General features: G+C 50.1%; 1 protein-coding gene across 3 annotated transcripts; it reads left to right on the top strand.

Annotated features, from left to right (window-relative positions):
• The first annotated feature begins 989 nt into the window (after positions 1 to 989).
• Positions 990 to 26,767, top strand: ILKAP (ILK associated serine/threonine phosphatase). Of its 3 annotated transcripts, XM_081491254.1 has the most exons (12): positions 990 to 1,128; positions 8,108 to 8,173; positions 8,636 to 8,692; positions 11,452 to 11,571; positions 12,838 to 12,964; positions 13,883 to 13,989; positions 14,332 to 14,425; positions 14,698 to 14,785; positions 16,184 to 16,305; positions 23,582 to 23,701; positions 25,235 to 25,316; positions 26,520 to 26,767. In XM_081491254.1, the coding sequence occupies exons 1-12, from the start codon at positions 1,074 to 1,076 to the stop codon at positions 26,658 to 26,660; spliced, it is 1,179 nt and encodes a 392-aa protein (XP_081347380.1). In that variant the 5' UTR covers positions 990 to 1,073; the 3' UTR covers positions 26,661 to 26,767. The 3 variants fall into 3 exon arrangements, with proteins under 3 accessions (XP_081347380.1, XP_081347379.1, XP_081347381.1); XM_081491253.1 differs by lacking the exon at positions 8,108 to 8,173; XM_081491255.1 differs by lacking the exons at positions 8,108 to 8,173; positions 23,582 to 23,701.
• Positions 26,768 to 26,970: the final 203 nt, after the last annotated feature.

The raw sequence follows: 26,970 nt of genomic DNA, 5'->3' as shown, positions 1-26,970 counted from the left end.
GGTGTGCTGCAGTCCATGGGGTCGCAGTCAGACACAAGTGGGCGACTGAACAGCAACTACTGACATCTACAACATTTCAGTTGTGTTAGTTGATGTGGGGGAAACATTTAAGGAAGCCAGTCCACTCTGGATTGGATGTCAGGAAAAGGAAGCAATTTCTTGACCAGATGTCTTCATAGATTGCATCACAAAGGCAAGAAGACTAGAGAAAAGTTAAACCTGTAACTGGTAAAGAATGAGCAGTCACTCTGATTGGCCGAGACAGTAGGAGGTTTGGTCATTTGCGTGGCTTGGACAATGCTCTCCTTCTGTCTGTGTTCAGACAAGTATGGAGGGGCCTCGTTTTTTGCCGTGGATCTGACATCAGAGCCTGATGTCTATGTTTCGTGGAACTGTGTATATTCGGTAGAACACCGAGGCCAGCTGTGTGTGCCAGGCCAGCTCCCCGATGTCACCGCCATTGGACGTTCGTTTTCCCCTCTTCTCCACGTGTCCGGATGGGAGCAGACAAGTCCAGAGATGCCTCCTCTCCACCCTGCATCTCAAGGGTTCGCTCCAACAGGATTCTGCTTCTCAACCTCAAATTGGCCAGGGATGGTGGGACGGAACCGACGTGAAAACCCCATAAAGTCTTCCGGGTCACCAGGGCTCACTACAGCTGCCCTTGAGCGTAGACTTGTTTCTCTGGAAGGGGCCTTCTCGGAATCCAACGCCCATGCCCAGAGAAAACTGGAGGAGCCCAGGCCAGGCGTGCGCGGGAACATGGCGCCTTCGGCCTCACTTCAGCAAGCCAGCCTGGGTACCAGCTCGCTCTCGCGACGGAAGCTAAACCAGTGCGCTTGCGCGCCGTCGCCCCGCCCGCGCGTGGGCCTCTGGGGCGGCAGGGCCACGCCGCTCGCCGATTGGTGGCGTTCCGGGCCCGCCCTCGGATGATTGACGGCTCTCCGGCCGCCGCCGCCGCCGTTGTCACCGCCTCCGCCTCCGCCGCCGCCGCCCCGCAGCCGCCGCAGGGTGTGGAGCCCGCCGCCGCTCGCGGGCTGCGCGTCTGCCGCAGCCGCCGCCCAGCCTCCGTCATGGACCTGTTCGGGGACCTGCCGGAGCCCGAGCGCTCGCCGCGGCCGGCTGCTGGTAAGCAGGCGGCCGCCGGGCTGGTGAGGGGCAGGAGGGCGGGAGGGCGAGCGCGGCCTGCACCGGCGCGGGGAGCCGGGCCTCCGCCATGTTCGCTGCGCAGGAGGAAAGGCCGCGCGCGGCCCGGCGCCCTTTGTGCGCGGCCGCTTCCTCTCACGGGAGCCCCGCGCCGCCGCCTGCGTCCGGACCGCCCGCCTGAGGGCTCGTAGTCCCGGGCGCGCTCCCGGTTCAGCGTGTCCTGAGCTTTGTGTTCCGTGTGTACCCCGGCGACTGAGGTGGTCCCCGGCCCGGTTGCTCGTGGTTCTGAGGCCCAGAAGGGAGGATTCGTTCCTTCTGCGTCCTCCGATCTTGTCTCATGGCTCGGAGTAGGTTTTTTGTTGTTGTTTTCTCTGGGCCCCGGGAAGTCCCCTCTCCCCAAAGGGAAGACCGTTCGCCCGGGTCCGCTCCCCACCCCCGGCTGCCCCCTGACCTTGGCCGCCCTGCGCGTCCCGGAGGCCGGGGGTCGGAGCTCCGCGGGGTAGCCGTGCGGGGACCACCACGCCTGGTCCTCTGTCCAGCGGGTTATAGCCGCGCCCAGGCTGAATTTGGCAAGACCTGTTCACGTTTTCAGGTGCGAGACATTCAACTAGATGCTGCGGTTTAGGACTTTTTTTTCTTTCCTAGTCTAACTTGGTGGCAGGAAACGTGGAAAACTCTTCGGAACACTTTTCCGATTCCAGGCCCAGATCAGCCCCACTCAGCTTGCAAGCCCGGAAGGTGGGGCCCGGCCTCTCTGTTACGAAATCCGCAGCGGATTTTGTTGGACAGCCCGGGAGGGGGTCTGGAGACCCTGGTTCGGCAACTGCTGTTGTCCTAGGGGCACATGAAGGTGACTGACACCCAGCGTTTGCTTGCTTTTAGAGAAGCCGAATTCTGAATGTGAGTGGTTGACATCGAAAAGGGTCAAAGTTAATGATTGGGAAATGCTGAGTGCCCCGGGAAGGGGTGTTTGTGGTCCGTGAACGGAGAGTTGGGTGGGAGGTGGTGCTGGACTCGGGCCTCCAAAGATGGATAGACTTGTAATTTGCAGAGATTCTAGGCGAGGGAACAGTGTGCTCTTTGGGGAGCGTTTGGTTCTCGGGTTTGCGTGCGCATGCAACGTGGAGGAGTAGTGCCACCTGCGACTTGGGTCCGTGAAGAAGGCTCCCAAGAAGGGGTTGTTTTGCCCTCCTTAGGGACTGGATTCTGGCATGTCACATGTGGACACCAGGCTAGTCTTAGGAGGCCGTTAGTTACAATAACAGCACTGTTAATTTTCCCGGCACAACATCTCATTTTGTGGATTCTTTGCTAGATTTCTTTTCTAGATTGTTCTTGTTGTGGGTGAAAACTCTGGCTTGTGTATGCAGTCTTTTTGACTCTGTTGGTGGAGGATAACTTCTGTCTGAGTATGTTTGGGGCAGAGTTTGCGTTTGCAGAGGCTCCTGAAGGCCTGTCATTTTCTTTAATCGCCATCACTTTCTACCTGAAATTAATTCGGGTCCACTCAGGTGGAAGGGACCCCTGAATGATACATAACTTGATGACCCTTTAAGTTGGTGCCTGGAAGGACATTATCCAACCCTGGCTGAGACGACAGGGTGGCAGAGGTGCTGCGTGCTGTTTAAACCCAGGTTCCCTGGGTCAGTGACCTGCCTCCTGCCTGTGAGGAGGGTGCTGGCACTGTAACAGGTTCTCCTTGACTGAGTGTGTTTTCTGTAATAGCTTTAAAAGCAAAGAAGGCATGCTTTCTGAATTTGTTGATGACAGAACGCTGAGAGGGATAAGTACTAAAGTGAGTACAAAATCAGAACCCAAAGTTATCTTGACAGGCATTTAGTTAAAACCAGTAAAATTAAACTTAACAGGTTAAAAAAAATTTCATTTGAACAAGAACAGAAACTGATTTCACGATTTTGTAAAAGTATTTTGATTTTTGAAAATTTAACTCAAATATCATATTTTTTGTTTCTGAAAAATTATTGATAACATTGAATCTAGAGTGAATGAGAGGAAAGTAAAGTTGGCTTCTTGAAGTAGCTGGAGAGAGGAGGCTAGCTTGCCGCCGTCAGAGCCCTCAGAGGATGTGCCGGTGTCACAGATTTCTGAGCTAACGCAGGAACAGTCCCCCGGAAGAGTTGCTTTGGGTATGTACTCAGACTGGTTTCAAATCCTAATTCTGCCTTTACTGTCTTCTGTGGCTGTTCCTGCATCTGAAAAATTAGTGTTGCCTCCTCCTGTTACCACAGGTTAGAGAGAGTACTGTGTGTAGGGTGGAGCAGAGGCCCTGTGCTCAGTACTGATAGATGCTGGTGCTTTGTCGATGTTACTCTATAAGTTAACTTTCACAGCTATTCAAAAGGGGGGAAAACGCACTCTTAAATGGATTCTGTGAAAACGCCAGGTGTCCAAAGGGAAGAAGTATTCACTCCTCTGATCATGTCAAGTGTATTCTATTTAGTGTTTTGATATTTGCCTTGAACATCACATCTAATGTTCCTATACCAAGCCTCTTACTTTTTATGATCTGAAGAAAAATATGAAAAGAATACAGTAAATGTTTTCAGTTTGTGCTGAATTAAGGGTTTTCATCCCAACCCTTAACTGGTTTTGCTTGCTGAGTGAAATCAAGTTTCTAATGTACAGTATACATACTTATTTAAAAGAGGATATGTATTTGTTCATATCAGATAGAAATGGAATTTCTTTGCTTGTTGTTCAGTCTCTAAGTTGTGTTGGACTCTTTGCAATATCATATTTATTAAAGTGCTGATTGATGTCTTTGAAGACTGACAGCTTATATTTGGTAGTTTGAACAAGTTAAAGGTGACTTGGTTTTAAGTCATTCGTGTAGTAATCGGGTTTCAGATTTATAGGGTGGTTCTTTCACTACACCAGTACACTTTAAAACTGATGGTCTCCTCTCGACGACTAAATAAATACTGCTTTGCAAGGCATCCTCAAAATATTTCTTTTTATAAAATTGGAGATCTAAATATAAAATAAAGGCTAAGATATTAGAAAAAACTTAAATGAATTGTAAAACCTCAGGGTTAGTAAGAAAAAATTCAAGTCGTGAGAAAATTAAAATGGATTTAGCGGTGTAAAAGTAAAAAGTTTTTGCAGCCAGGGTAGCACAAAGGCAAAAGACAAACTGAGAGAAAATAGTAGCAGTACCATTACTAAAGGTTACTACCCCTCGTAAGGGAAAGGCTCAGACAAATCAACAGGAAAAAGAGGTGACCCATTAGAAAAATGGTCGAAGGATGTATCCTGACAGTTTACAGAAGAAATGCAGGCGACCCATCGATGGGAACTGGTGCTCAGCTTCCTCAGACACTGGGAGGGAATAGCAGGCACTGGTGTACCATGCTTTTCGCTCGTCAGATTTAAAAATTGGCACGATGGTAACGAGTATTTAGAGAAACAGGCATTCTATAAAGTATGTTGAGAGTGCAAGTTACCGCAACTTTTTTTGGAACACATTTTGGGGTTTGTCAAATTTCTTTGTTACTTTCTGACCAGCAATCTGGCAGATAAAATGAGATTATAAGTCTCAGGTTGTTCATTATGGCATTATTTATCATGTAATAAACCAGAATCACCCCACATGCCCATCAGTAAAGGACCCGGACAAGTGAGTGGCAGTGCTTCTTGTATATTGTAGGATAGTGAGCGACTGTTGGAAAGAATCCTTAGACCCAGTGTGCTGGTCTGGAGCGTGCTCTGATGGCTTACATGAACAATGATATATGTAGAGTATTGTATATAATGATGGCAGTGGCTTGTGGTAAAGAATCTGCCTGCAGCGCAGGAGCCGCAGGAAACACAGATTCGATCCCTGAATTGAGACGATCCCCTGGAGGAGGAAATGGCAACCCACTCCAGTATTCTTGCCTGGAGAATCCCATGGACAGAGGAGCCTGGCGGGCTACAGTCCATGGGATTGCAAAGAGTTGGACATGACTTAAGTAACTTAGCAGCAGCAGCATTGTATATAGTGTACTTCTACCTTTTAAAAATTAAAATGAACATCTACAATTCAATTCATTAGCATAAAGGAAAATGGAAAGTATACACTGAGGTGTTATTCTGGTGGGGATACGTGGGGAAGTAGGCCTTTTTCTAATACATCCGTGGTATTTGGAAAACATACACAGTCGTCCGTCATTCTCTGCAGGGGATCGGGTCTGAAGTCCTCTTCAGATCTCAAGATCCGAGGATGCTTAAGTCACTTATGTAAAATTGTGTAGTACAGTTGGCCCTTTGTATCCACGGGTGAGGAGGTCAACTGTATCGCATTTATAGTTAAAAAGAAAATTAGGTACAAGAAGCAATTTAGGCAAAATATTTAAGCTTTCTGTTGCTATATTGTAAGTAGCAACTTTTTGCTAACCTGAATATGATCAGCCCAAGAGTATTTTTGTCAGCATAATATGTAACTTTCAGTAGACTTAGCTTCAGAATGTAAATAACTTAAAAAAAAAATCTAGATGAGATTAACTGTCGTGGAAAGCCTGTTTTCTGTCTTGTTTCTTTATGAGAGTTCTTGCGTTTAGAACTCAGGGACTACTTCTAAAGTTAAGATCAAGGTCACACTTTGTCCAATGATTGCAGCCCCAGATACTTTGAGTTACTATTTATCCAACACACAATGTAAGGTTCTGGCTAACCAGAAGTTCCCTTTGTAGCATCTGTAACATTACAGATTGTTTTTAAAGAATCCAGATGCAAACTGTTCTAACTTTGATCCTTATGATGATGCAAAAAGGTACTCCAGAGATCTTATAGGGCCTTAGGATTATGTTTGGGGGTTTGTATAAAGGTTAAATGATCCTTGTGAAGTTCCTGTAACAGCAAGGAGGCAGTATAACACCTCACAAAGAACATGTGCTGGGAAAGCAGGCTGCCTGCGTTTCAACCTCCACTTCTCACTGGCTCCTCTCTTGGACAGTTACTTAAGCAAGTGCATCAATTTCCTCATCAGTAAGTAACCATAATAATAGTACCCACCTCATGAGATTATTATAAGAATTCAATCCATGAACGTATGCAGAGCAGCAGAGTAGCTCTTGGCAGGCTGTGAGCGTCAATTATCATTTGCATAAGCCATTCTCAGTTGTGGCCAGCAAAGCTCTGAGACGATCTCACTGTGTTTACGTGCAGTGGCACTCCAAATATTCTGGAGTGACAGAGAGCAGTTGAGGTTCACTCTGTTCAGCGGGGGAAGAGAGGCTGTTCTCTGGGGCACTCTCTTAACTAATTCGTCAGCAAAGGAGAGCGGCCAGGCTAGTGCTGAGCTGGAAACCCTGTTATGAGGAATTCTTGCCAGGACTGAAAATGTATCACCTAGGTAAAAGAGGACTTCTCCCCATTGAACACTGGATTTGGAAAGACCGGATTTAGAGAGGGAGTTTAACTCAGAAGTTAAAATCTGGCCCTGCATAAGTGGAGGGTTGGTTGCTCTTCAGGTCGGCCTCCTCCCTGCAATGGCCCTGTGTCCCAAGATGCCTGGTGCTCTGACCCCGCTGAATACAGTGCGACTGTTCTGGGTCATCCTGTTCAGTTTGGAGTCTGTTAGAATGGACATGTTGGTGCTTAGACTAGTACAGTTTGAGTTCCCTTTGGAAGTGGCCTGCTGAAATATGAGTGATTATTGTAGGAGGAATAGTACAATGAGTAAAGGGTTATCCTAAATGCCTTTTAATGTTCTAATGCTGTTTTTGGAATACTTCCCATAGAGTATGTCACTTGTGAGAAAAGTAAAATTACTTGTAATTACTCAATGTCTTTATGATAATCCTAAGGGAGAAAAATGTAATTTAATGGAATAGCCATTTCCTATTTGTGTTATGGGTATTAAGCAAAAGAGTTACTTTTTGTTAAATTAGGAATTTATCAGGTATTTAATGTACTTCTGACCTAAAGACTCCTGAAGAAATTTTCTTCCTTGCAGTTTATAAATTTTACTTAAAATTTTCAGTTTTTAGAAAAGTAGAGTTGATACCCAGCTTGTTTCCAGGCAGAAAGACAGTATGGATGAAATTTTTGGAGCACGCGTGTTGAGTTGGTTTTTAAATGGGTGCATTTCTGCACTTGAGCTCTGAGGAACAAGATCAGTGTGCTCAGTTTCAGAGGATGTGGACACCCACACCTTCATCTTTAGCCCTTGGTTTCTCCCACATTTCTGTGGGCTGGTTTGTATATTTCATAATTTCAGTAGAAATTTTGAGGAAAGCTGGAGAAGGAATAATGGTTAAATTTTACGTGAAAAGGGATAATTGAGTATAAAATATTTAAGACAAGTACTTTTGGTAGGTAAATCTTTAGATTTTTAGATAGAAAGATTTCTTAGCTTTCTCCTGAGTTTATCTTTGGAGAATCTGAAATTCCTCATTTTCTTCATAGATATTTACTGAATTGAGCTCTGTGCTGAAGACACCAGATTAAGACAGATTGGTTTCTCTCAGGCCTCTCACCATCTCTCTGCTTGTGTGTTTAAGATTCTACTTAGTAATTAGTTCAGAATGTTATTGAAATAGGATTTTTTAAAATCTGTAGATCTTTGAGGAGTCCCTTTATCAAGGTACCCAGATAGAATTATTGTTTTGCTCTAGAATCAATTTTTTCTTCTCAGGATTCACTCTTAAAGAAAGGTTTTTTAAAATTTGTTCCTTTCAATGCTGAAATTAGCAAGAAAAATACTTGTTTTTCTCAAAACACCCAATAGCCCTTAAAATTCCTATTGGATCGTCCTTCATTGCTTGTGTATTGACTGCAAGTGTTGGAAACAAACGTCCATATTAAATGGCTGTTGAGAAGGTATTTTTGGAAACAGTTACTGTGTCCAGTAGAGAGGAGAAGATTTGAATTTAATAGCTGACTTAGCTCAGAAGATGCCCCTCGGAGCCCCGCCGGGCCGGCGTCCAAGTGCTCTCTAAGCGGGTGCTCCGTGTTCCAGGGAAGGAAGCTCAGAAAGGACCTCTGCTCTCTGGTGCCCTCCCCCCGGCCGGCAGTACTGACTCAGGTACAGCCTCCAGGCTCTCCCAGGCGTGTGTCAGCGTGTCATCCTGGGGTTGTAGTTGTCTCAATCTTTTTCCCTTTCCTCCATTTTCAACACACAGATGTTTTAGGTGTTGGACTGTCTTAAGTTTTGAATCCATGGCGTCAGGTAAGGCAGAAAAATCCGCTAGTTGCTAGCCCTGAGAAACTGTGTGAAGATGTTGAGCAGTGTTCTCTGGTTCATCCAAGCATCTATTTTACTAGTGAAATAAGACTGAACTCTAAGGCAGGTTTTCCGTCTCCTTTGAAATGATGAGACTTAAAGTAGGTTCAGGACGCTGTGTGCACAGTATGAGTTGCCACTGGATTGACACGAGAGTGTTGAGTTTATTTCAATGACCTGTGTAGGTATCCTGGTGGGATGGATTCTGAAGCTTGAGCCCCACCCTGGTTCTGTGGGCTCACTTGGTGTTTTGCTGTGTTTCAGGCTCTGGGGGACCTTTGCTTTTTGACGATCTCCCGCCAGCCGGCAGTGGCGATTCAGGTAAGTGGTAGGGAAACTAGTCCAATGTGCCGATGGAAATAATATATAATGTTTTACATAAAGTGTATTTATTTATAGCTGTAAACAAGCCTTAGGGTGACAAATCATAATACTACATACGGTTTATTAAAGCTAAATAGATATTGGGGATTCCCTGGCGGCCCAGTGGTCAGGGCTCAGTGCCTTCACTGCCAAGGCCCAGGTTTGGTCCCTGGTCGGGGAACTAGGTTCCCACCCAAACAAATAAACAAACAAACTAAACTCAGTAGATACCATCAGTTGGAAAGCAAAAAATCTGAGTCTGTCATTCTAGTTTTGCCTTGTTATATTCCTGGCAGATCCAGATGTATCCAGCAGAAAAGTATCTGAGTATGTGAAGTACTTTCCACATTTCACACTGAAAAAATATTTTCTGTATCCCTGATAAATTAGTCTTCTCTTTTATGCCACTTACAAAATAAAAAGAATTTTGATCTTTAAATGAAGCTGGAATGACACTGCTTTACTGACTGGTACAGACAGTGTGCAGGAATTTGAATTCTTGAAGTTTAAGACCTTAGTTAATTAATTTTGTGTTTGAGTGCTTCTATGTTCGTTCTCAATATTCTTTTTGTTGATTTGATTTCATTTTTGTCAAGCCTATTAACCCTGGCTCTACTTGTTTCTGCAAATGTTTAACTTTTCCTTTTACGTCCCAATTGAACAGAAGGGGAAAACAGAGCAGATTCCTGTAGGTTGTCATACATGATGAGTCTGTTATTCCGTCTGAGGACTTCTCACATGGAACTCCCCCAAAGGGGATGGGGCAGGGCAATAGCGGGGGGCAGGGTGGATGCAGGCTGTCCTTTCTCACATGTGAGTATCTTCTAGTGTGAGAAAACCTTCCTTATGTTGTCAGATAGAACATTTGGTGCTTTTCAAGTATATTTTTCTGTATTATTAATTAATTACTACTAAGTCATTGGAGTTAGTCTAACCATGTATGGATTAAATTAGTATTTTTCCTATATTTGGACTTCCCAGGTGGCACTAGTGGTAAAGAACCCACCTGCCAAAACAGGAGATGTAAGAGACGTGGGTTCAATCCCTGGGTCAGGAAGATCCCCTGGAGGAGGGCCCAGCAACCCACTCCAGTATTCTTGCCTGGAGAGTCCCATGGACAGAGGAGCCTGGCCAGCTAGTCCCTAGAATCTCAAAGAGTCAGACATGACTGAAGTGACTTAGCACACACACATTTCTGTATTTAGAAAAAATATCACAGTCATCTTTCACAAGAATTCTCAGATTTTCAGGCTGTGTGTCCATACGAAAAAATTACAGCATTCTCATACAATTTACCCTAAAAGCTTCCTAATAAAGATCTCTTAGTTATAATGAAAGAATGTGTGCAACTAGGGCTCTTAACAGATTTAGTTCAAGAAGGGAGGGTTCAGGATAGTTATGTCTTAGTTTTCCTCAGAGCAAAAGGCAGTAAACTAATAGTAACTTAGAGGACTTCAACACCATTATTAACAGGGTTTTTTTGGATGTAGAATCCAATCTTGTATCCAGTATTTAGGATTTCTTGAGAAGACATACTCTTCTTCTCAAGCAGGCAAAGAGCCATTTACAAAAGTTGACTACATTCTAGGCCATAAGTCCTAGTACAGAATCAATATCATATGTAGACCACATTCTCTGATTACAGTATAACTCACTTTGAAGACAATAACAATTTAAAAAATTTCTGTTTTGCAATTTAAAAGAAAGGAAGATTTTTTTATATATATATACATTGGGAAAACTGGAACACAAACAGTAAGTGGAAGGAGGCTAATGGAGAGACCTTGAGAGATCCTGACATTGTCCCAGTTACTTTGCCTTTCCACGTGGGGTAGGATGTGTGTGTTACACTATTGCAGAAATCTGTCCTTTGCAAGTAACTGATTGTTTTTGAGGGCAACAATGTTTCCTTTTCCCCTCAGTACTCAGAAAGGTCTGGCAAAGAGTAGTTGAATGAATAATAAATGGTTGTATGCTTTTACACCTACATGCAGAGAATACTTAGGGCCATTCATTGGACACCTGATGGACCAGGGACTGTGATGAAAGCTTTACATAGGTTCTCCCCATCAGTTTTAAACAGACTTCTGAGAGGACAGTTTTCTCCCTGTTATGGATGAAGAAGCTGAGGCCGGCAGGTTAAGTAACGTGCTTTAAGGGCACACCCGTTGTAAGTGGCAGAACTGAGACTTAAAACCAGACTTTGTCGTTCCACAGTGCATACTCACTGCAGGTGCCCTAAAGCTCTTACTTTGAATAGACATTCATCCCTTTGCAAGTGGGAATGGCTTCAGCAGTCCTGTTCTGCCTTTCAGGATACCGACGGTTCTTATAGCCTGATATTGGTCTCATTTTAAGCCTTTGTTACTTTTTTTGAGCTGGTTCAGGATGTTTCACTTTGCAGGTTTTGAAAAATGTGTACATAAGGGCTTGTGGATATAAAATTGCATGTGTGTTTTTACCACTGAGAAGCCTCTCTCATATCTTCTCGAGGCCATCTGAGCAGGGCCTGGATTTTAATTTGTGGTCTCCCACTGTGGGCACCCAGGGCACTGCCCCACCCCTCAGAGTCATGGCCATGACCGCTGTGCCTTCCTCTCTGCCAGGCCTCGCTAGAATGTCCTTTCATCTTCGCGGGCTGGGAGGGAGCCAGGTCTGCTCGGGACTTTAACAGTCTATAGCTGTGTTTCTGTCTGGTTTTTACTTTATATTTCCAGGTTCTCTTGACGCTTCGATATCCCAGGTGGTAAAGAATGAAGGGAAAGGAGCAAAGAGAAAAACCTCTGATGAAGAGAAGAATGGCAGTGAAGAGCTTGTGGAAAAGAAAGTTTGTAAAGGTTTTCAGACAGTTTGAAAACAAATGTATTAGACTTCCTATTGTAAGACAGCCCAGAGCAAAAACAAGTTTAGCTTCCCAGTGATAACGCTTCCTTTCTGAGTCTGTGTTTAAGAAGTGGGTAGGGTTCCCTGTTTGCACACGGGTTTCCGAGTTCACGCGTGCTTCCTCACTCTTTGTTCCCCATGCGCTCCATCTCTTACTCCCCTTCGGTCAGGTAGGAAACCTGCCTTGGTCCTTCAGGGGTTAGAAACAGGTTTACTCTGCCTGGGTTAGCGTGTGGGTCCCCAGTCTCTCTCTGACCACATGTCCTTGCCCTCCGCCTGTTGATTAGCACTTGGAATTCTGTGAAGAGCTCGTAGGCAGCGTCTCAAAAGACGACCTGAGGCTGGAGAGAGCAACTGAAATTTGTCGTCAGCTTCGTAACGTGTCACAGTGCATGAGGAATAAGTGAGAAGTATCAGCTAGAGAGAAAGCTCTGGGTTTTTACTGACTGCGGCAGCCAAGCCACTTTGTTGCGTGCCATAAATGATCTCTGGCGGAGGCTGCAGTCTCCCGTGGAGGTGTGATGTGAGGATGCAGGTTTCAGCGTAGCTTGTCACTGCCTGGAGCCTGCAGAGCACCGTGCCTGCCAGTGGCCGCCCTTCAGGAAGGGCGCCCATCACTGACGCGGCTCTGGGTGTCAGAAAATGAGCTCAAACCAGCCGTTAAAGAGAAATTTCTGTGCCTCCAGTGGACTTCTTTTTCCTTTTCCTTCCTCAGTTAAAGTAAAAGCAACTGATCTTTCCATTTGTTCAGAGTCTTCCAGCCTCAAGCATGGAAACACATATTTCCAATGTACCCAACAGGGCACTTGGGATAAACTACTTACTTGCATTTCTCTAAACTAGAGATATTTCTGTCCTCGTGAAATTATTGACAGACAAGATTTGCAGAGTTCTCGCCCCGGTTCCAGGCTCACTTTTGTGGGGCGGCAGCGCATTCCCTGCTCTGGTGCTTTGACCGAGTGCTCTCTTTGGAAGAGCCGCTCTGTACTGACTTGCTGTCGTCTGCTGTCTCCTCTCCCCTGCTCAGCCTTGCAGAGGCCGCCCCATTCAGCAGTGGTCTGCTTTCTGCAGCAGACTTGCCATCTGGGAGGTGCCTGGCAGGGCAGCTCTCAGACACTGCTGGGTAGAACAGCCACAGTTCCCTCTCATTTGCTCTGGGACTAGGGCGTCTGGAGAGAAGGGCACAGTTTTGTATTGGCTTTTTGTTCTCTTTTCCGTAGCCTCTTCGGTGATCTTCAGCCTGAAAGGCTACGTGGCTGAGCGGAAGGGCGAGCGGGAGGAGATGCAGGACGCCCACGTCATCCTGAACGACATCACCGAGGAGTGTCGGCCCCCCTCCTCCCTCATGTGAGTGTCCTGCCCCGGCGCCCAGGTGGCGTAAAAGCCTCTGTTCTGATGCTGGTGCAGCAGTGAATGGCGATCAGGAGAGCTGGTGCGGTAGTGAGGGCCCAGAAGGAGACCAAGAAAGCAGAAGGCAGACAGTGAAATTTTTCCTGCAGTTGCATAAAATTAAAGTGAAGGAAAAGGTATGGAAGAAGAGCCCTTGTCACCAAGAGCAGGAGTACTTGGAGTTGCTTTTAGAGCCAGGAGAGGGGCTTTGGGGGGGCCTTAGGGGGCACATCTTTGGGGAACAGATTTAATTGGGGGACACCAAGCCGTAACTAGTAGATGTTACACTGTAAGAATTTGTTACAAACCACATGAAGTTTATTGTTTCATGGCTCCTGATGTCCCACATTGAGAAGGCATTCTAGAAACGTTTGAGGAAAAGAGTAGCTCTGCGGAGTAAATGTCATTTCCCACAAGCATATTTGTTCCTTCCTTCTTGAAACAGTTTTTTAGTGCTATTTATCTGTGTATGTGAGTTTTCTGGCAAAGCTTGAGAGGGGAATGGGAATAGGAATGGTAGGACAGGCTTTGCGAGTTTGATATCAGTCAGTTTGAGCAGCAGTTCTGAAACTGCCTGTTTTCTTACAGATGTTTTTGACTGTCTTGATTCAGTAATTTATCTGTGTTTATCTGTATGTTAGTGTTTAAAACTAACTCTGCTTTAAATAGAAAAGAGTTCTGGATATTAGTGAAAAATCAGAGTTAACAGATCTTGATTTTGGAAGCAAGTGTGAGTTTTTAATTTTAAAATGTCATGGACGGTTACTTCGGTATTGTGTTAGGTAGTGTTACTGTTTGCTGTTTGAGTTAAAAGCTTTAATGGAGAGGAGTAATCTTTGCCTGAGGATCTTGCTGACTCTCAGCTCATTGTTCCAGCACCCGGGTTTCATACTTTGCTGTTTTTGATGGACATGGAGGAATTCGAGCCTCAAAATTCGCCGCACAGAATTTGCATCAGAATTTAATCAGGAAATTTCCTAAAGGTGAGGCTAAGAACTAAATCGGTTCACGTTCATCTCGAGGTTGGCTCTTTGTGCTGATGCGTGAGACATCACTGGCTTTAGCGAAGAATCCCTGATGACTGCAAGAGCATGGCTTAGAGGAGGCGGCACCGAGGGGAGCGGGGGCCGTGCGGGGGGCCCACCGTGGAGTCACGGCCACTTCCTGTCTCTGTACTTAGGAGACTGCTAACACCAAGTGAGGCCGGCACTTCCAGCAGAGGACGTGCAGCCTGTTCTCGGTCGTAGCACAGAAACAAACGGACGGTGGCGGAGGACACTCTTCCTTCCTTAAGACTTTGTTTTCTTTCCTGCCTTCCGCAACAGGAGATGTAATCAGCGTAGAGAAAACCGTGAGAAGGTGCCTTCTGGACACCTTCAAGCATACTGATGAGGAGTTCCTTAAGCAAGCCTCAAGCCAGTAAGTGTGGCTGCCTGAAGACCTGGGAGTGGAGGCTGTGTGTTGTTTCCCTAAACGCGTTTCGGGCCTTCCGGTACGGTGTAATGCTGACGCTCGTTGTCTGAAAAACGCCTAGCACCAAGTAAGCGCTTACAACTTAATGAAATCTGAATCCAAAAAAAGCACGTATCAAAGAAACTGTCCATTTTTAAAGAATGACACTTCTGGAAGTTCAGTCTCGGAGTGCTAGCATGTTGGTGGTGACTGTGTCTCTGATGTGTTTCCACCCCCAGGAAGCCTGCCTGGAAGGACGGGTCGACTGCCACATGTGTCCTGGCTGTAGACAATACCCTTTACATCGCCAACCTTGGGGACAGTCGGGTATGTGGCTGTGTGCCGCCCCGGGACAGCAGCACGCCCACGGGGCGGAGTGTAGGCAGCACAGTTGAATAAGGTCACAGCCATGACGGCGGGCTTGGAGTCTTCATTCTTGGGGGTTGCTACAGCGGGCTCTGTTGCAGAGTTAAAAGTTCTGGGTCAGGGAATGGCCGCTAAGCTGGAGGCTGTTTGTTCTGGGAGGACTTACACCCTGTCTGTCAAACCGGTACAGAGCTGTGAGTTGGAATTGAATTGGCCCTCAAGTAAAACTACTTATATGTAAACAACTATTTGTCTTCATTTCTTTGGCCTCAGATAGTAATGAATGAAAAGTATTAACCCCTGCTTCTCCAAATTATGTTCTTTCAAAATAACGTAAAAGCTGTGACTAGAAGAGTGCTCCGTGATGGGATGAATGTCCGCTGAGCCCAGCACTCAGTGCTGAGGGAGAAAACCCGGGTACTTCCCACTGATAACGGCCTGCGTCGCGTCCCCGCTGTGGGGGCTGACTCAGAGCTAGAGGGAGGGGCTCCGCAGGGCCTCTGCAGTCCCTGCTGTCTCCCCGGCCAGGAGCGGACGGTCCCCTCTCGCGCCGCCTGCTTGTCAGCCAGCCCCCGTGCTTGTGCAGCGGTCACTGGACAGAGGGACCTTCACACTCGTAAAGCATCTTCAGACAGGGACACAGCTGCTCCCCACCCCGTTGCTTTTAGGGTGACTTGGGATATGGGGCACGGGGAGCCGTGTGCATCCCGGGTGCAAGCCCTGCCCCACTGCCGTCTGTGTCGGGGTGACCCTCTAGCGGCTCTAGTGGATCTCTGGTGGGACTGCCTCTTACACGGGCGTTTGGACCAGAGGACTTAAAAATAGCACGAGTACGAGTTAGCCAAAAAGAGAGACTTTAGAGTCAGACCCAGTTTGAGTCCTGGCCCTGTTCTGTGACTCCAGGCACGATGCTTATCGTCTGGGCCTCAGGCTTCCCCCTCTGTAGAATAAGAGGTTTGTCCGGAAGTGACCACACAGTATGCACAGTGACGGGAATACGCGGACGTGTACTTGATCAGCCCACCCAATGGGCCAGTGTAGACTCGTGGGACAGTAGTGCCTAAAGGGGTCTCGGTCCTTTTTAGGGACCTCCCTTTCACGTCAGGTGGGAAGACAGTGGCCTGGTGAGGGGAGCAGTGGGCGGTGGTCACTCAGTTCTTCTTTCCCTTAGTGTGTGTGTGTGTGTGTGTGTGTGAGACACCACTTTGCTACTTGCTACTTTTGACACTGGACCCTCTGAACTCAGAGTTTGTCAGCAGGAGGCTGAATCTGAAAGTCAGTTGTTAACCTTGCTCTTCACCTGTCGGCCTCAGGCACTGGGCTTGTTCACTCGCACACCCGTTTACTCTCGTCTTCCAGGCAATCCTCTGTCGTTACAACGAGGAGAGTCAAAAACATGCGGCCTTAAGCCTCAGCAAGGAGCATAATCCAACCCAGTATGAGGAGCGCATGAGGATACAGAAGGCCGGAGGGAACGTCAGGTGAGCAGGGGTGGCAGGGGCTCCGGGAGCGGGGCCCACTGTGGGGTGAGCCGGGAGACCTCCGCGGGGGGCGTCCTGCGGGGTACGGCCTCCAGCACCACGAGACTGTCCGAGGTCGAACCTGGTGCGGCTGAAGTAGGTGAGCACCCGTCGTGGGGTTTCACGTGTGTCCAGGTGGGAACAGACGGTGTGCGTGCGAAGTGTGCTTCCCTGCGTCTGCGAAAGGAGGGCTCCTGTCTCAAAGCCACGCTCACCATCGGCACCATTGTCTGTGGTCCTAGGAGCTTTCATAAAAACTGATTTGTCACAACTGGTTAAGCTACAGTTTGGGCAGTTTCTGCAGAGAGAAAATCTGAAGTGGTTGAGACAGTAGCCTGAGCTGATCACCTCTGGGCTTCTGGGGACCAGCCTCTCAGGCCCAGGGGCTGCTCTTGCCTGGCTTGGCCTGCCGCAGTTGTTTGAGCTCTTTACATCTTTACATCTTGGAAGACTGTGCCAGCTCTAGTTTGTCACCTACCATCTCTCAGGTAGTTAAGCGGGGCTAAGGATACTGCATTAGGAACATCACCAGAGGTGTCTTCTGGTTCATCTCACCGTTTGAGCCCTTTAAGATTTCGTTGCCTGTTGGAGCTAAGGGAGAAGTGAGGTGCCAGTGTGAGACTGCGGGTGCTCATCCTTGGAGGTGTCCTTTCTCTCCTGTGGATTATGGGGCAGTTTCTGTTGTCGCTCCAGGCTGTTTCTAGCCAGTGGTGCAGGGAGGTCTCTGGAGAGCAGTCAGAATTCTTAGGGTCGGTTAAGAAACTCCAGGGTTAGTAACAGGTGATTTTGGTTTGGGTTGTGGCTGTCTGCATGAGCAAAGACAGAATTATAGACTGGGTTCTGATCTTGGCCAGTGCCGTGACTGACTCAGCTTCCGTGACTGCTTGCGGGAGTTAATGCCTAAGAATGTGACCCCAGCGTTAGTGTTAGTAGCATCATCTTTTCTGCCCTTTCTTATAACTTAAAATTCTGCATTTGCCTGAGCTCCTTGGAAAGATTTGGACATTAGCATTCCTATGGCTGAAAGTAAGATCAGCTGTATTGCATTTACTTCCTGTTTCCCAGTCCCCATTTATTAAGAACTGTGTGGACTTAGGCTGTGCCCCTCAATTTGGAGAAGAGAGTGGGGGTGCTCAGAGACAGGAGGGGTGACCTGTTCCCGAGCAAAGGGCTGGGCTGTGGCCCATCTCCTGCCTGGGGCTGGGGCTGGCATGCTTTTTCTTTTTGTCTATGCCCTCTCACTTTCATTATTAAGATTTTCAAATCTGCAGAAAAAAATTTTAAAATAGTAAGCATTTAAATATCTACTACCTAGATTCAATAGTTGACATTTTGCCATATTTGCTTTGTCTGTTTATATGTGTGTGTATGTGTGTGGCTGAACTATTTAACAGTTAGTTGCAGACATAGCATCTAAGAAAATAATCATTCCGTAAGTTGTATTAGGTTATCTTAACATCCCGTCTGTGCCCCCGTTTCCCCAGAGTGTCTGTGTTGGAAACCAGGTTCTGGTCAGCATTGGACTCGCGTATTTCCGTTCTGTGAAGAATCATCTCTGCTTTGGCTTGGATCATTTCCCTAGTCAGCCCTTGTATAGGGTCACCAGCACTGTTTTCTCATGGTATCGTTTAAGGTACCTGTATGTTACTTCTTATAAACCAGAATTTAGGTCTAAAGGCTGCTTTAGATTCAGTAAAGGTATTTGATGGGGGATGCCAGGCACTTCTGACTGCCCCCCATGGCAGTAGCCGTGTGCGATCACTGCTGGTGATGCGGGCTCCATGCTGGCCACCACGTAGCAGCAGACGGCTCCAGAGTGGAGGACGTGTTTCCGTGTGTGATCTGCTGGTGACCTGGGGAGATCCACTTGGGCCCCTTGTGACTGTCTCCCGTCAGCCTGCCAGCTGACGATTTCAGCACCCCTCAGTGATCTTGTGTAAATTGGCTACTTCACAGGGCCAGCAAAGAGGACCATTGACTTTGGCTCCTTTTGCACATGGTAGCAGGCAGCCTGTTAGGAAAGGCTTTCCTTCATCAGCAGGGGGTGAACCAGTTTCTCCCTGAAAGCAGGGTATGTGTTGGATTCTTTCGTCACCATTTGCAGAGTGGGAGCCACCCACTCCTGTGGAAACTGGTGTTTTTCTTTCTCTTCTCTGCTTTTTCCGTCCCCCTTCCTTGCTCCAGGAGTCACGCAGGTGTTTTTCTGTATCCAGGGCGCTGACCCTAGTTGTAGAGGCAGGGTGGTGTTCTGCTCACGTGCCCTCTGTGGCCAGCAGGAGGGAGCGCCCTCCACACGTCTGCCTGTCTTGAAACAGCTCCACGTGCTGGGGCTGCCGGCGTCAACTGCATTGTCATCAGTGCACATCTGTCCCAGGACAGAAGCAGGAAACACACACACACACACACACACACACACACACACACACACACACACACACACACACACACACACACACACACACACACACACACACACACACACACACACACCCAGAACCAGGAAACACACACACACACACACACACACACACACACACACACCCAGAACCAGGAAACACACACACACACCCAGAACCAGGAAACACACACACACACCCAGAACCAGGAAACACACACACACACCCAGAACCAGGAAACACACACACACACACACACACACCCAGAACCAGGAAACACACACACACACCCAGAACCAGGAAACACACACACACACACACACACACACACACACACACACACACCCAGAACCAGGAAACACACACACACACACACACCCAGAACCAGGACACACACACACACACACACACCCAGAACCAGGACACACACACACACACACACACCCAGAACCAGGAAACACACACACACACACACACCCAGAACCAGGAAACACACACACACACACACACACCCAGAACCAGGAAACACACACACACACACACACCCAGAACCAGGAAACACACACACACACCCAGAACCAGGAAACACACACACACACACACACCCAGAACCAGGAAACACACACACACACACCCAGAACCAGGAAACACACACACACACACACACCCAGAACCAGGAAACACACACACACACACACACACCCAGAACCAGGAAACACACACACACACCCAGAACCAGGAAACACACACAGAACCAGGAAACACACACACACACACAGAACCAGGAAACACACACACACACACACACCCAGAACCAGGAAACACACACACACACACACACCCAGAACCAGGACACACACACACACACACACACCCAGAACCAGGAAACACACACACACAACCAGGAAACACACACACACACACACACCCAGAACTAGGAAACACACACAAACACACACACACCCAGAACCAGGAAACACACACAGAACCAGGACACACACACACACACCCAGAACCAGGACACACACACACACACACCCAGAACCAGGAAACACACCCACACACCCACAACCAGGACACACACACACACAACCAGAAAACACAGACACACGCCCAGAACCAGGAAACACACACACACAGAACCAGAACCAGGAAACGTGTGCGTGCGCTCTCTGTAGCCTGTGAGTGTAGATTGCTACTTCTTGTTCAAAGTGAGCATTTATAGGGCTTTCTCTTAACTTCTTTGACGCAGTAGTTGTAGCATCTTCTTTTATCCTGAAAATCTTGGTTCCTAATAACACTGCATATTTATTTGCCAAAATAGCCTTTTGAAAATTGTGGTATCACCAGCGTCACTGTTAACGAATGTGAGTTCCTTGTGGTTCTCGCGTCTTTAGTCTGTGTCCCACTGAGGCTATACCGAGTACTGTGTGTAAACATGGAATAATTATTTTCACTGTGGTTTTCTTACACTCTGCTTGTCAGGATTATTAGTTTCATTTTGTTTTCAACTTCAGGGCTTTTTTACCCTCTGTTATGAAGCATTTACGTGGTGAGATAGGAACCCTGGTGCACTGTTGGTGGGAATGTAAAATGGCACAGCCATTGTGGAACACAGCATGACAGTTCCTTACAAAGTAAAAATAGATCTACCACACAACATTGTAAATTAGTACTTTAATAAAGATAAAGAATCCATAGGCCTACTATATGATCCAGCAGTTCCAGTCCTGGGTCTATACGCCCCAGAATTCAAAGCAGTGGATTTGAACAGATACGCATGCACCCATGTGCATAGCATCATTTTTCACAGTAACCACAAGGTAGAAGCAGCCCAAGTGTCCATCGTTAGATGAAGAGGTAAACAAAACATGGTCTGTCCATAAAGTGGACACACTACACAGCCTTGTTAGGTAGGAAATCCTGTCACAGGGGTGAACCTTGAGGACATTTTGCCAAATGGAGTAAGCCAGACACAGAAGAGCGAACACTGCATGATTTCGTTTATATGAGGTCCCCGAGTGGTCAGAATTGTCATTGGGACAGAAAGTAGGACGGGGTGGGGGGGGAGGGGAGGTTAAGAGTCACAGAGTTCGGGTTGGGGAGATGGGTCATCAGGACAGAAGGTAGGACGGGGGTCATGGGGGAGGGGAGGTGGTGGTTAGTGGTCGCAGAGTCCAGGTGGGGGGATGGGAAGGCTTGGAGGTGATGGTGTGATGGTTGCACAACAGTGTGGATGTACCTAATACCACTCAACCGTTCACTTAAAAGTAAAAATGAAGATGGCAAATATTACGTTATATATTTTTACCATGATTTTAAAAATGAAGAAAACCTACATTTACATGGTGAACTATCTAAAATAAAAAGCCAGAGACATGCTTTCCTGTCGTGTTCTCTTCACCCTTATCTCCTGAATCTTTCCAGTGTGTCTTCTTACAGAGATAAGCATATCTGTGTATGTATTTTTATTTTCCTCCCTTGTTACACTGAAGTATGCACATTGCGTTACATTGCTTCAGGAGAATTCCTCGGAGAAGGGGAAGATGGCTTGATGTTTATTTTACGAGGAAGGGAAGCTTACACCTGTAGCATCTGCCGTCGGGTCCAGAGCGCTGTGTGTCTGTCTGGTCTCTGATGACAGGGAGACAGTTCCAGAATCATACGTGCAGTCCTGCCCTGTGGCACCCATCCTGCTGAGACTCCAGACCTTGGCATTTGCCGTCCTGGGGTGGTTAGAAGATGGAACTTCCACCTCCCAGCCTCCGCTTTGCAGGCCCGTCGAGACCACTGAATCCCTGGGCCAGAGGAGCTGTAGTCAGAGCAGGGCTCAGCTGGCGGCCAGGGCGTCGGTCTCTCCGCCCCTCTCCCGTTGTGAAGGAAGAACGGGGGCAAAACAGCAGAAGGTGCTGCAGTCAGGGGGACTTTGGTGACTGACAGCGCCAGTAGGACAGCTGCTGTCTCTCTGTTGGCAGACGGAAGGGAGACGGGGAAGGACGCTGCGTGGAGCAAAAGTTGCAAGTGCCGGAGGGCAGGAGGCCAGGCCTGTGGACGGCAGGTCCCGAGGGGAGGCAGGCTGCCTTGGGGGCTGGGACACAGCCCGCTGGGTCGGCTTCCGAAGTGTGAGTGGGCTCTGAGTTGTCCGGTGATACCTGGGTCTTCGGCCCGGCCACTGCGCACAGTCTCGTGGAAACAAGCTGGGTCTGTGACTCGGGAGGAGGACGCGCGCCGGGCGCACCGGCCCTCGGTCCTGAAGACGCACTCTGGTCTGCGTGCTCCGAGCTGCCGCCCCTGGCACTCTGAGGGCTGAGGGACCCCCACTGCACCTCTTCACCCTCAGCTCTGCGCCGGTGCCCTTTGCTCCCTCTTGCTTTTTGTCCTGCTGTTGATACCTGAGAAGATTGCTCAGCTGCTCACAGATAGCAGCACGAGCCTTTGCTGCTAGTGGTTCGGCTGTGACCCTGGAGGGTGGCTCTGGGGGCAGCGAAAGGCCAGGAGCCAGGCGGGCGGTTTCCGGCCCCTGTGCCGGTGGCTCAGCTCCCAGGGCACGTTCCTCGCTGGGGAGCCCCATGGTGATGCGGCACCTCGACGCACAGCTCTGCTGTCGGCTGAGCTCTCTGGCGCCCCTTGTCGAGGGTGGCGTCTCCTCCGGTCTCACCCCTGAGAGCCTGGGTGCTCGGGCCTTGTAGCTCCCCGAGGTGGCAGAGCAAGTGCGCCACCAGGATCGCCCTTGGGAGCGGCGGGCACGGGACTGCTTTCCTGCCGACAGAACTGGCTGCCTTAGGCCCTGCAGTCACCTTCCTCTCTCCTAAAAGTAGAATGAGTGAAGGTATAGTGCTGTCCAGAGCTCTCCTGTTTATATTTAAGTCATTAAATCGTGTTCATATCCAAGGTAAAGGACACTTGCTTCTGAATCAGGGAATAGTCACTCTCAGGTATTTTACAAATCTAATTAGAGTGAAATGCAAAATATCCGTCTATCCCAGCTGTTTGTAACCCTGGTGGCTTTAAAGTGAAAGTGAAATTCGCTCATTCGTGTCCGACTCTTTGCGGCCCTATGGACTCTACAGACCGTGGAATTCTCCGGGCCAGAATACTGGAGTGGGTAACCTGTCCCTTCTCCAGAGGATCTTCCAAACCCAGGTCTCCTGCATTGCAGGCAGATTCTTTACCAGCTGACCACAAGTGAAGCCCAAGAATACTGGAGTGGGTAGCCTGTCCTTTCTCAAATCAAACCGGGGTCTCCTGCATCGCAGGTGGATTCTTTACCAACTGAGCCGCCCGGGAGGCCCATGGCGGCTTTAAGGCAAAAACAAAGGGAAGTCGCTCAGCCATGTCTGAATCTTTGCGACCCCGTGGGCTGCAGCCTGCGAGGCTCCTCTGTCCGTGGTATTTTCCAAGCAAGGATACTGGAGTGAGTTGCCATTTCGTTCTCCAGGAGATCTTCCCAAACCAGGGATTGAACCCGGGTCTCCCACATTGTAGGCAGATGCTTTACCATCTGAGCCACCAGGCAAGTCCATTGTAAAAACAAAACAGACAAAGCCAGGTCTGCGCCCAGTCAGGCTTGACTCTGGGCTGTGGGCAGACCGGGGGGTTAAGCCTGGCGCGGCCACGAGCCAGGTTGAGGGGGTGCTGCTGCCACCCGTGTGCGGGACAGCGGGCCGGTAATGACCCGGGACCAGAAGACGCAGCGCTGTGTGCCACTGGGGGCTAAGGGATGTGGATGCCACAGGTCACGTTTTTCACCCTGTTCCGTTTTTCTGCTTTTGAGAGCAGAGTCTGAGTCCCAGGACCCTGGTCTGTCAGGTGGAGTCTGATGTGCCTCTCCCGTGTTGCAGGGACGGGCGTGTCCTGGGTGTGCTGGAGGTGTCCCGCTCCATCGGGGACGGGCAGTACAAGCGCTGTGGGGTCACTTCTGTGCCAGACATCAGACGCTGCCAGCTGACCCCCAACGACAGGTGGGCTCTCCCGGGGCATAGGGCTGCCTCCTCTTGTTTCTCTTCTGACTTCTTCCAGTTCGTGTACTGAACCTGGGGTGGCGAGCGGGCAGGCGGCCATGTCCTAGGCACTGTGCTGGGCCCTCCAGGTGCAGGAATAAATAAAATCCCATTCTGCTCTCGTGGGTCCAGTCTGATAACACATGAACAGGCGTGTCCAGTCCTGTGTGTCTTAGGGGTGTGGGTGCTCCGGGAGCCTGTGGCCGTGGTCAGAGGAGACACCCCTGTTGGGGAAGAAGGGCCTTCCAGCGGGGGACACACACCAGGATGGTGCAGGGGGACGGGAGGAAGGTGCGGCCGGCTGATGGCGCGGGGGGGCGTCGGGAAACTGCAGGGCACCCGAGGACAGGTTGCAGAGACCTGGGTTCTCTGCTGAGCAGTCTGTGTTTTAGCCCATAATGGGAGAATCGGGGGAGGTCTTTAAGCGGAGCTGAACTAGTTTGAAGGAGGAGACCTCTTGTCCAACCTCTGTTTCTAAGCTGCTTGAGAATAAGGCCCTGATCCTGGCGGGAGAAGGCCTCAGCAGGTCAGTGTGGGAGAAGGACAGGGCCCAGAGGCCTGTTAGGGGCTGGCACACCAGCCTGGCTGGGGGTGCGGGGCACTAGGCGGCAGTGAGGGGCCAGGAGGCCAGTGCTGCTGGGGAGCGCCTTTCCGCGCCTGCAGCCCAGGGGGCGCCTTTCCGCACCCTCTGCGCCCACCTCAGCCTCTCGGGGCACGTATCCACGTGCTCCCCCAGCTCCCCAGGTGATGCCTCGGGAGAGTCTTGTTGCCACATGAGACCAGGCCCCGGGTGGTCCCTGCTTTGCAGCAGAGCAGAGCCCCTCTCAGGGGTCTGTCACCTCAGCAGAAGGGGCTGGCACCGCTCGGACTTGGGCCCTGCTGGGTCCCAAGCACAAACCATGTGCCTGTAAATACTTGCTGAGTGAGTTCCAGTCAGGCGGAAAACCGGGACCTGGGTGTTAAAACGAGGAAAGAGACCAGGAGAACCAGAACTGTCCCACCTCCTCCATCCCTGTCAGAGAGACTTCCCTCGGGAAGCCTGGAGGGACCGTGAAAGGGAGTCCTGTTGTCCAGCACTGGAAGCCGGTGGCTGTCCTCCCTTCACGGGGGCAGTGAGTCCTTGAGGACATTCCTGAAGTCCAAGCATCCGTTCTGTTTGGGAAATGGCTTGAGGCATGTGGTGATTGACACTTACCATGTATTTACCATACCACTTGATAGATCTTATTCGGTGATCTTCCTGGAGTTTGTCTAAGAAGCTGGGAGTGGGTTAATCTGTAATTTTTGGTGAAAGCAGTGTAGTCTCAGTTTTGATGTATAACGTCTCACCCAAAATATTTTTAAGTAGTTTTAACCTTGATCTCATAAAAGTTAAATTGGTTTAAAAATGTTTAGCGTTTGAGTAGTTGGCCAAATATATTTTACTTCCATTGCCAGCCCATTTTGTAAAGTTTGCTGCTGAAACCCATTTCTGTGTCTTTCTCCATGTTGTAGGTTTATTTTGCTGGCCTGTGACGGCCTCTTCAAGGTCTTTACCCCAGAAGAAGCCGTGAACTTCATCTTGTCCTGCCTGGAGGTGAGTACTCTCACAAGGGGGTGGGGTGGGTACCCGTCATTCCCGCTGCCCTTGGGCTTCAGAGGAGAAGTCCTGGGCCCCCTTCCTCCCCGTGTCCCACAGGGAGCGGGCCTCCTTCCTCCCCGTGTCCCGTGGGGAGCGGGCCCCTTTCCTCCCCGTGTCCCGTGGGGAGCGGGCCCCCTTCCTCCCTGTGTCCCCGAGGGGAGCAGCCCCCTTCCTCCCCGTGTCCCGTGGGGAGCGGCCCCTCTTCCTCCCCGTGTCCCCGTGGGGAGCGGGCCCCCTTCCTCCCCGTGTCCCGTGGGGAGCGGCCCCCCTTCCTCCCCGTGTCCCCGTGGGGAGCGGGCCCCCTTCCTCCCCGTGTCCCCGTGGGGAGCGGGCCCCCTTCCTCCCCGTGTCCCCGTGGGGAGCGGGCCCCCTTCCTCCCGTGTCCCCGTGGGGAGCGGGCCCCCTTCCTCCCGTGTCCCTGTGAAGTCCTGGGCCCCCTTCCTCCCCGTGTCCCCGTGGGGAGCGGGCCCCCTTCCTCCCCGTGTCCCCGTGAAGTCCTGGGCCCCCTTCCTCCCCGTGTCCCCATGAGGTCCTGGGCCCCCTTCCTCCCCGTGTCCCCGTGAAGTCCTGGGCCCCCTTCCTCCTGTGTCCCCGTGGGGAGCGGGCCCCCTTCCTCCTGTGTCCCCGTGGGGAGCGGGCCCCCTTCCTCCCCGTGTCCCCGTGGGGAGCGGGCCCCCTTCCTCACCGTGTCCCGTGGGGAGCGGCCCCCCTTCCTCCCTGTGTCCCCGTGGGGAGCGGGCCCCCTTCCTCCCGTGTCCCCATGAGGTCCCGGGCCCCCTTCCTCCCCATGTCCCTGAGGGGAGCGGGCCCCCTTCCTCCTGTGTCCTGTGGGGAGCAGCCCCCTTCCTCCCCGTGTCCCGTGGGGAGCGGGCCCCCTTCCTCCCCGTGTCCCGTGGGGAGCGGCCCCCTTCCTCCTGTGTCCCGTGGGGAGCGGGCCCCCTTCCTCCTGTGTCTCCGTGAGGTCCTGGGCCCCCTTCCTCCCCATGTCCCCGTGGCGAGCGGGCGCTCCATCCAGGGCACTCACCGCTCAGTTTCTCCCGCGCCCCACCCCCCCCCATGGGGACCGGGGAGCAGTCGTCCCTCGTCCCTCGTGGTGGTGGCGTCTCAGGAGTGGTGGCGCAGGGTCCCTGTTCGCCAGCGCCCCTTTCCCATCGGTAGGACGAGAAGATCCAAAGGCGGGAAGGGAAGCCCACCGTGGATGCCCGCTATGAAGCCGCCTGCAACAGGCTGGCCAGCAAGGCGGTGCAGCGGGGCTCGGCGGACAACGTCACCGTGATGCTGGTGCGGGTGGGGCTGTAGGCGGCGCGGTCTGGCTCCGAGGTGCGCTTTTCGTGTTGTGCACATTATGTGTTTCGTGTACTCCTGTGGGATGCCCATGGTTGTAAATAAAGGTGTTTTTTTCTAGACGTTTGAGTTATCTTATTACGTTTTGAGCAACACTTGACCTTTCAGAGGTTGTATTTGCTTTGGAATGTGTTTTGGGACTTTCCTGTTAAAAGCGTTACGGGCCTCTCGGGTTGGCCATGGTCATGGCCGTGAGCTGCTCACTGCGCGGTGCTTTGTAGTTTATGGGCACCTTCCCGGTGCTGCTGCCCCCTGTGCATTTCAC

The sequence above is a fragment of the Giraffa tippelskirchi genome, chromosome 5 (assembly GCF_054371585.1).
Source record: "Giraffa tippelskirchi isolate mGirTip1 chromosome 5, T2T-mGirTip1v1.2.pri, whole genome shotgun sequence".
In the NCBI taxonomy this organism is placed as follows: Eukaryota; Metazoa; Chordata; class Mammalia; order Artiodactyla; family Giraffidae; genus Giraffa; species Giraffa tippelskirchi.
The sequence above is the reverse complement of the archived record's forward strand: the minus strand, read 5'-3'. Positions and strand labels throughout refer to the sequence as shown.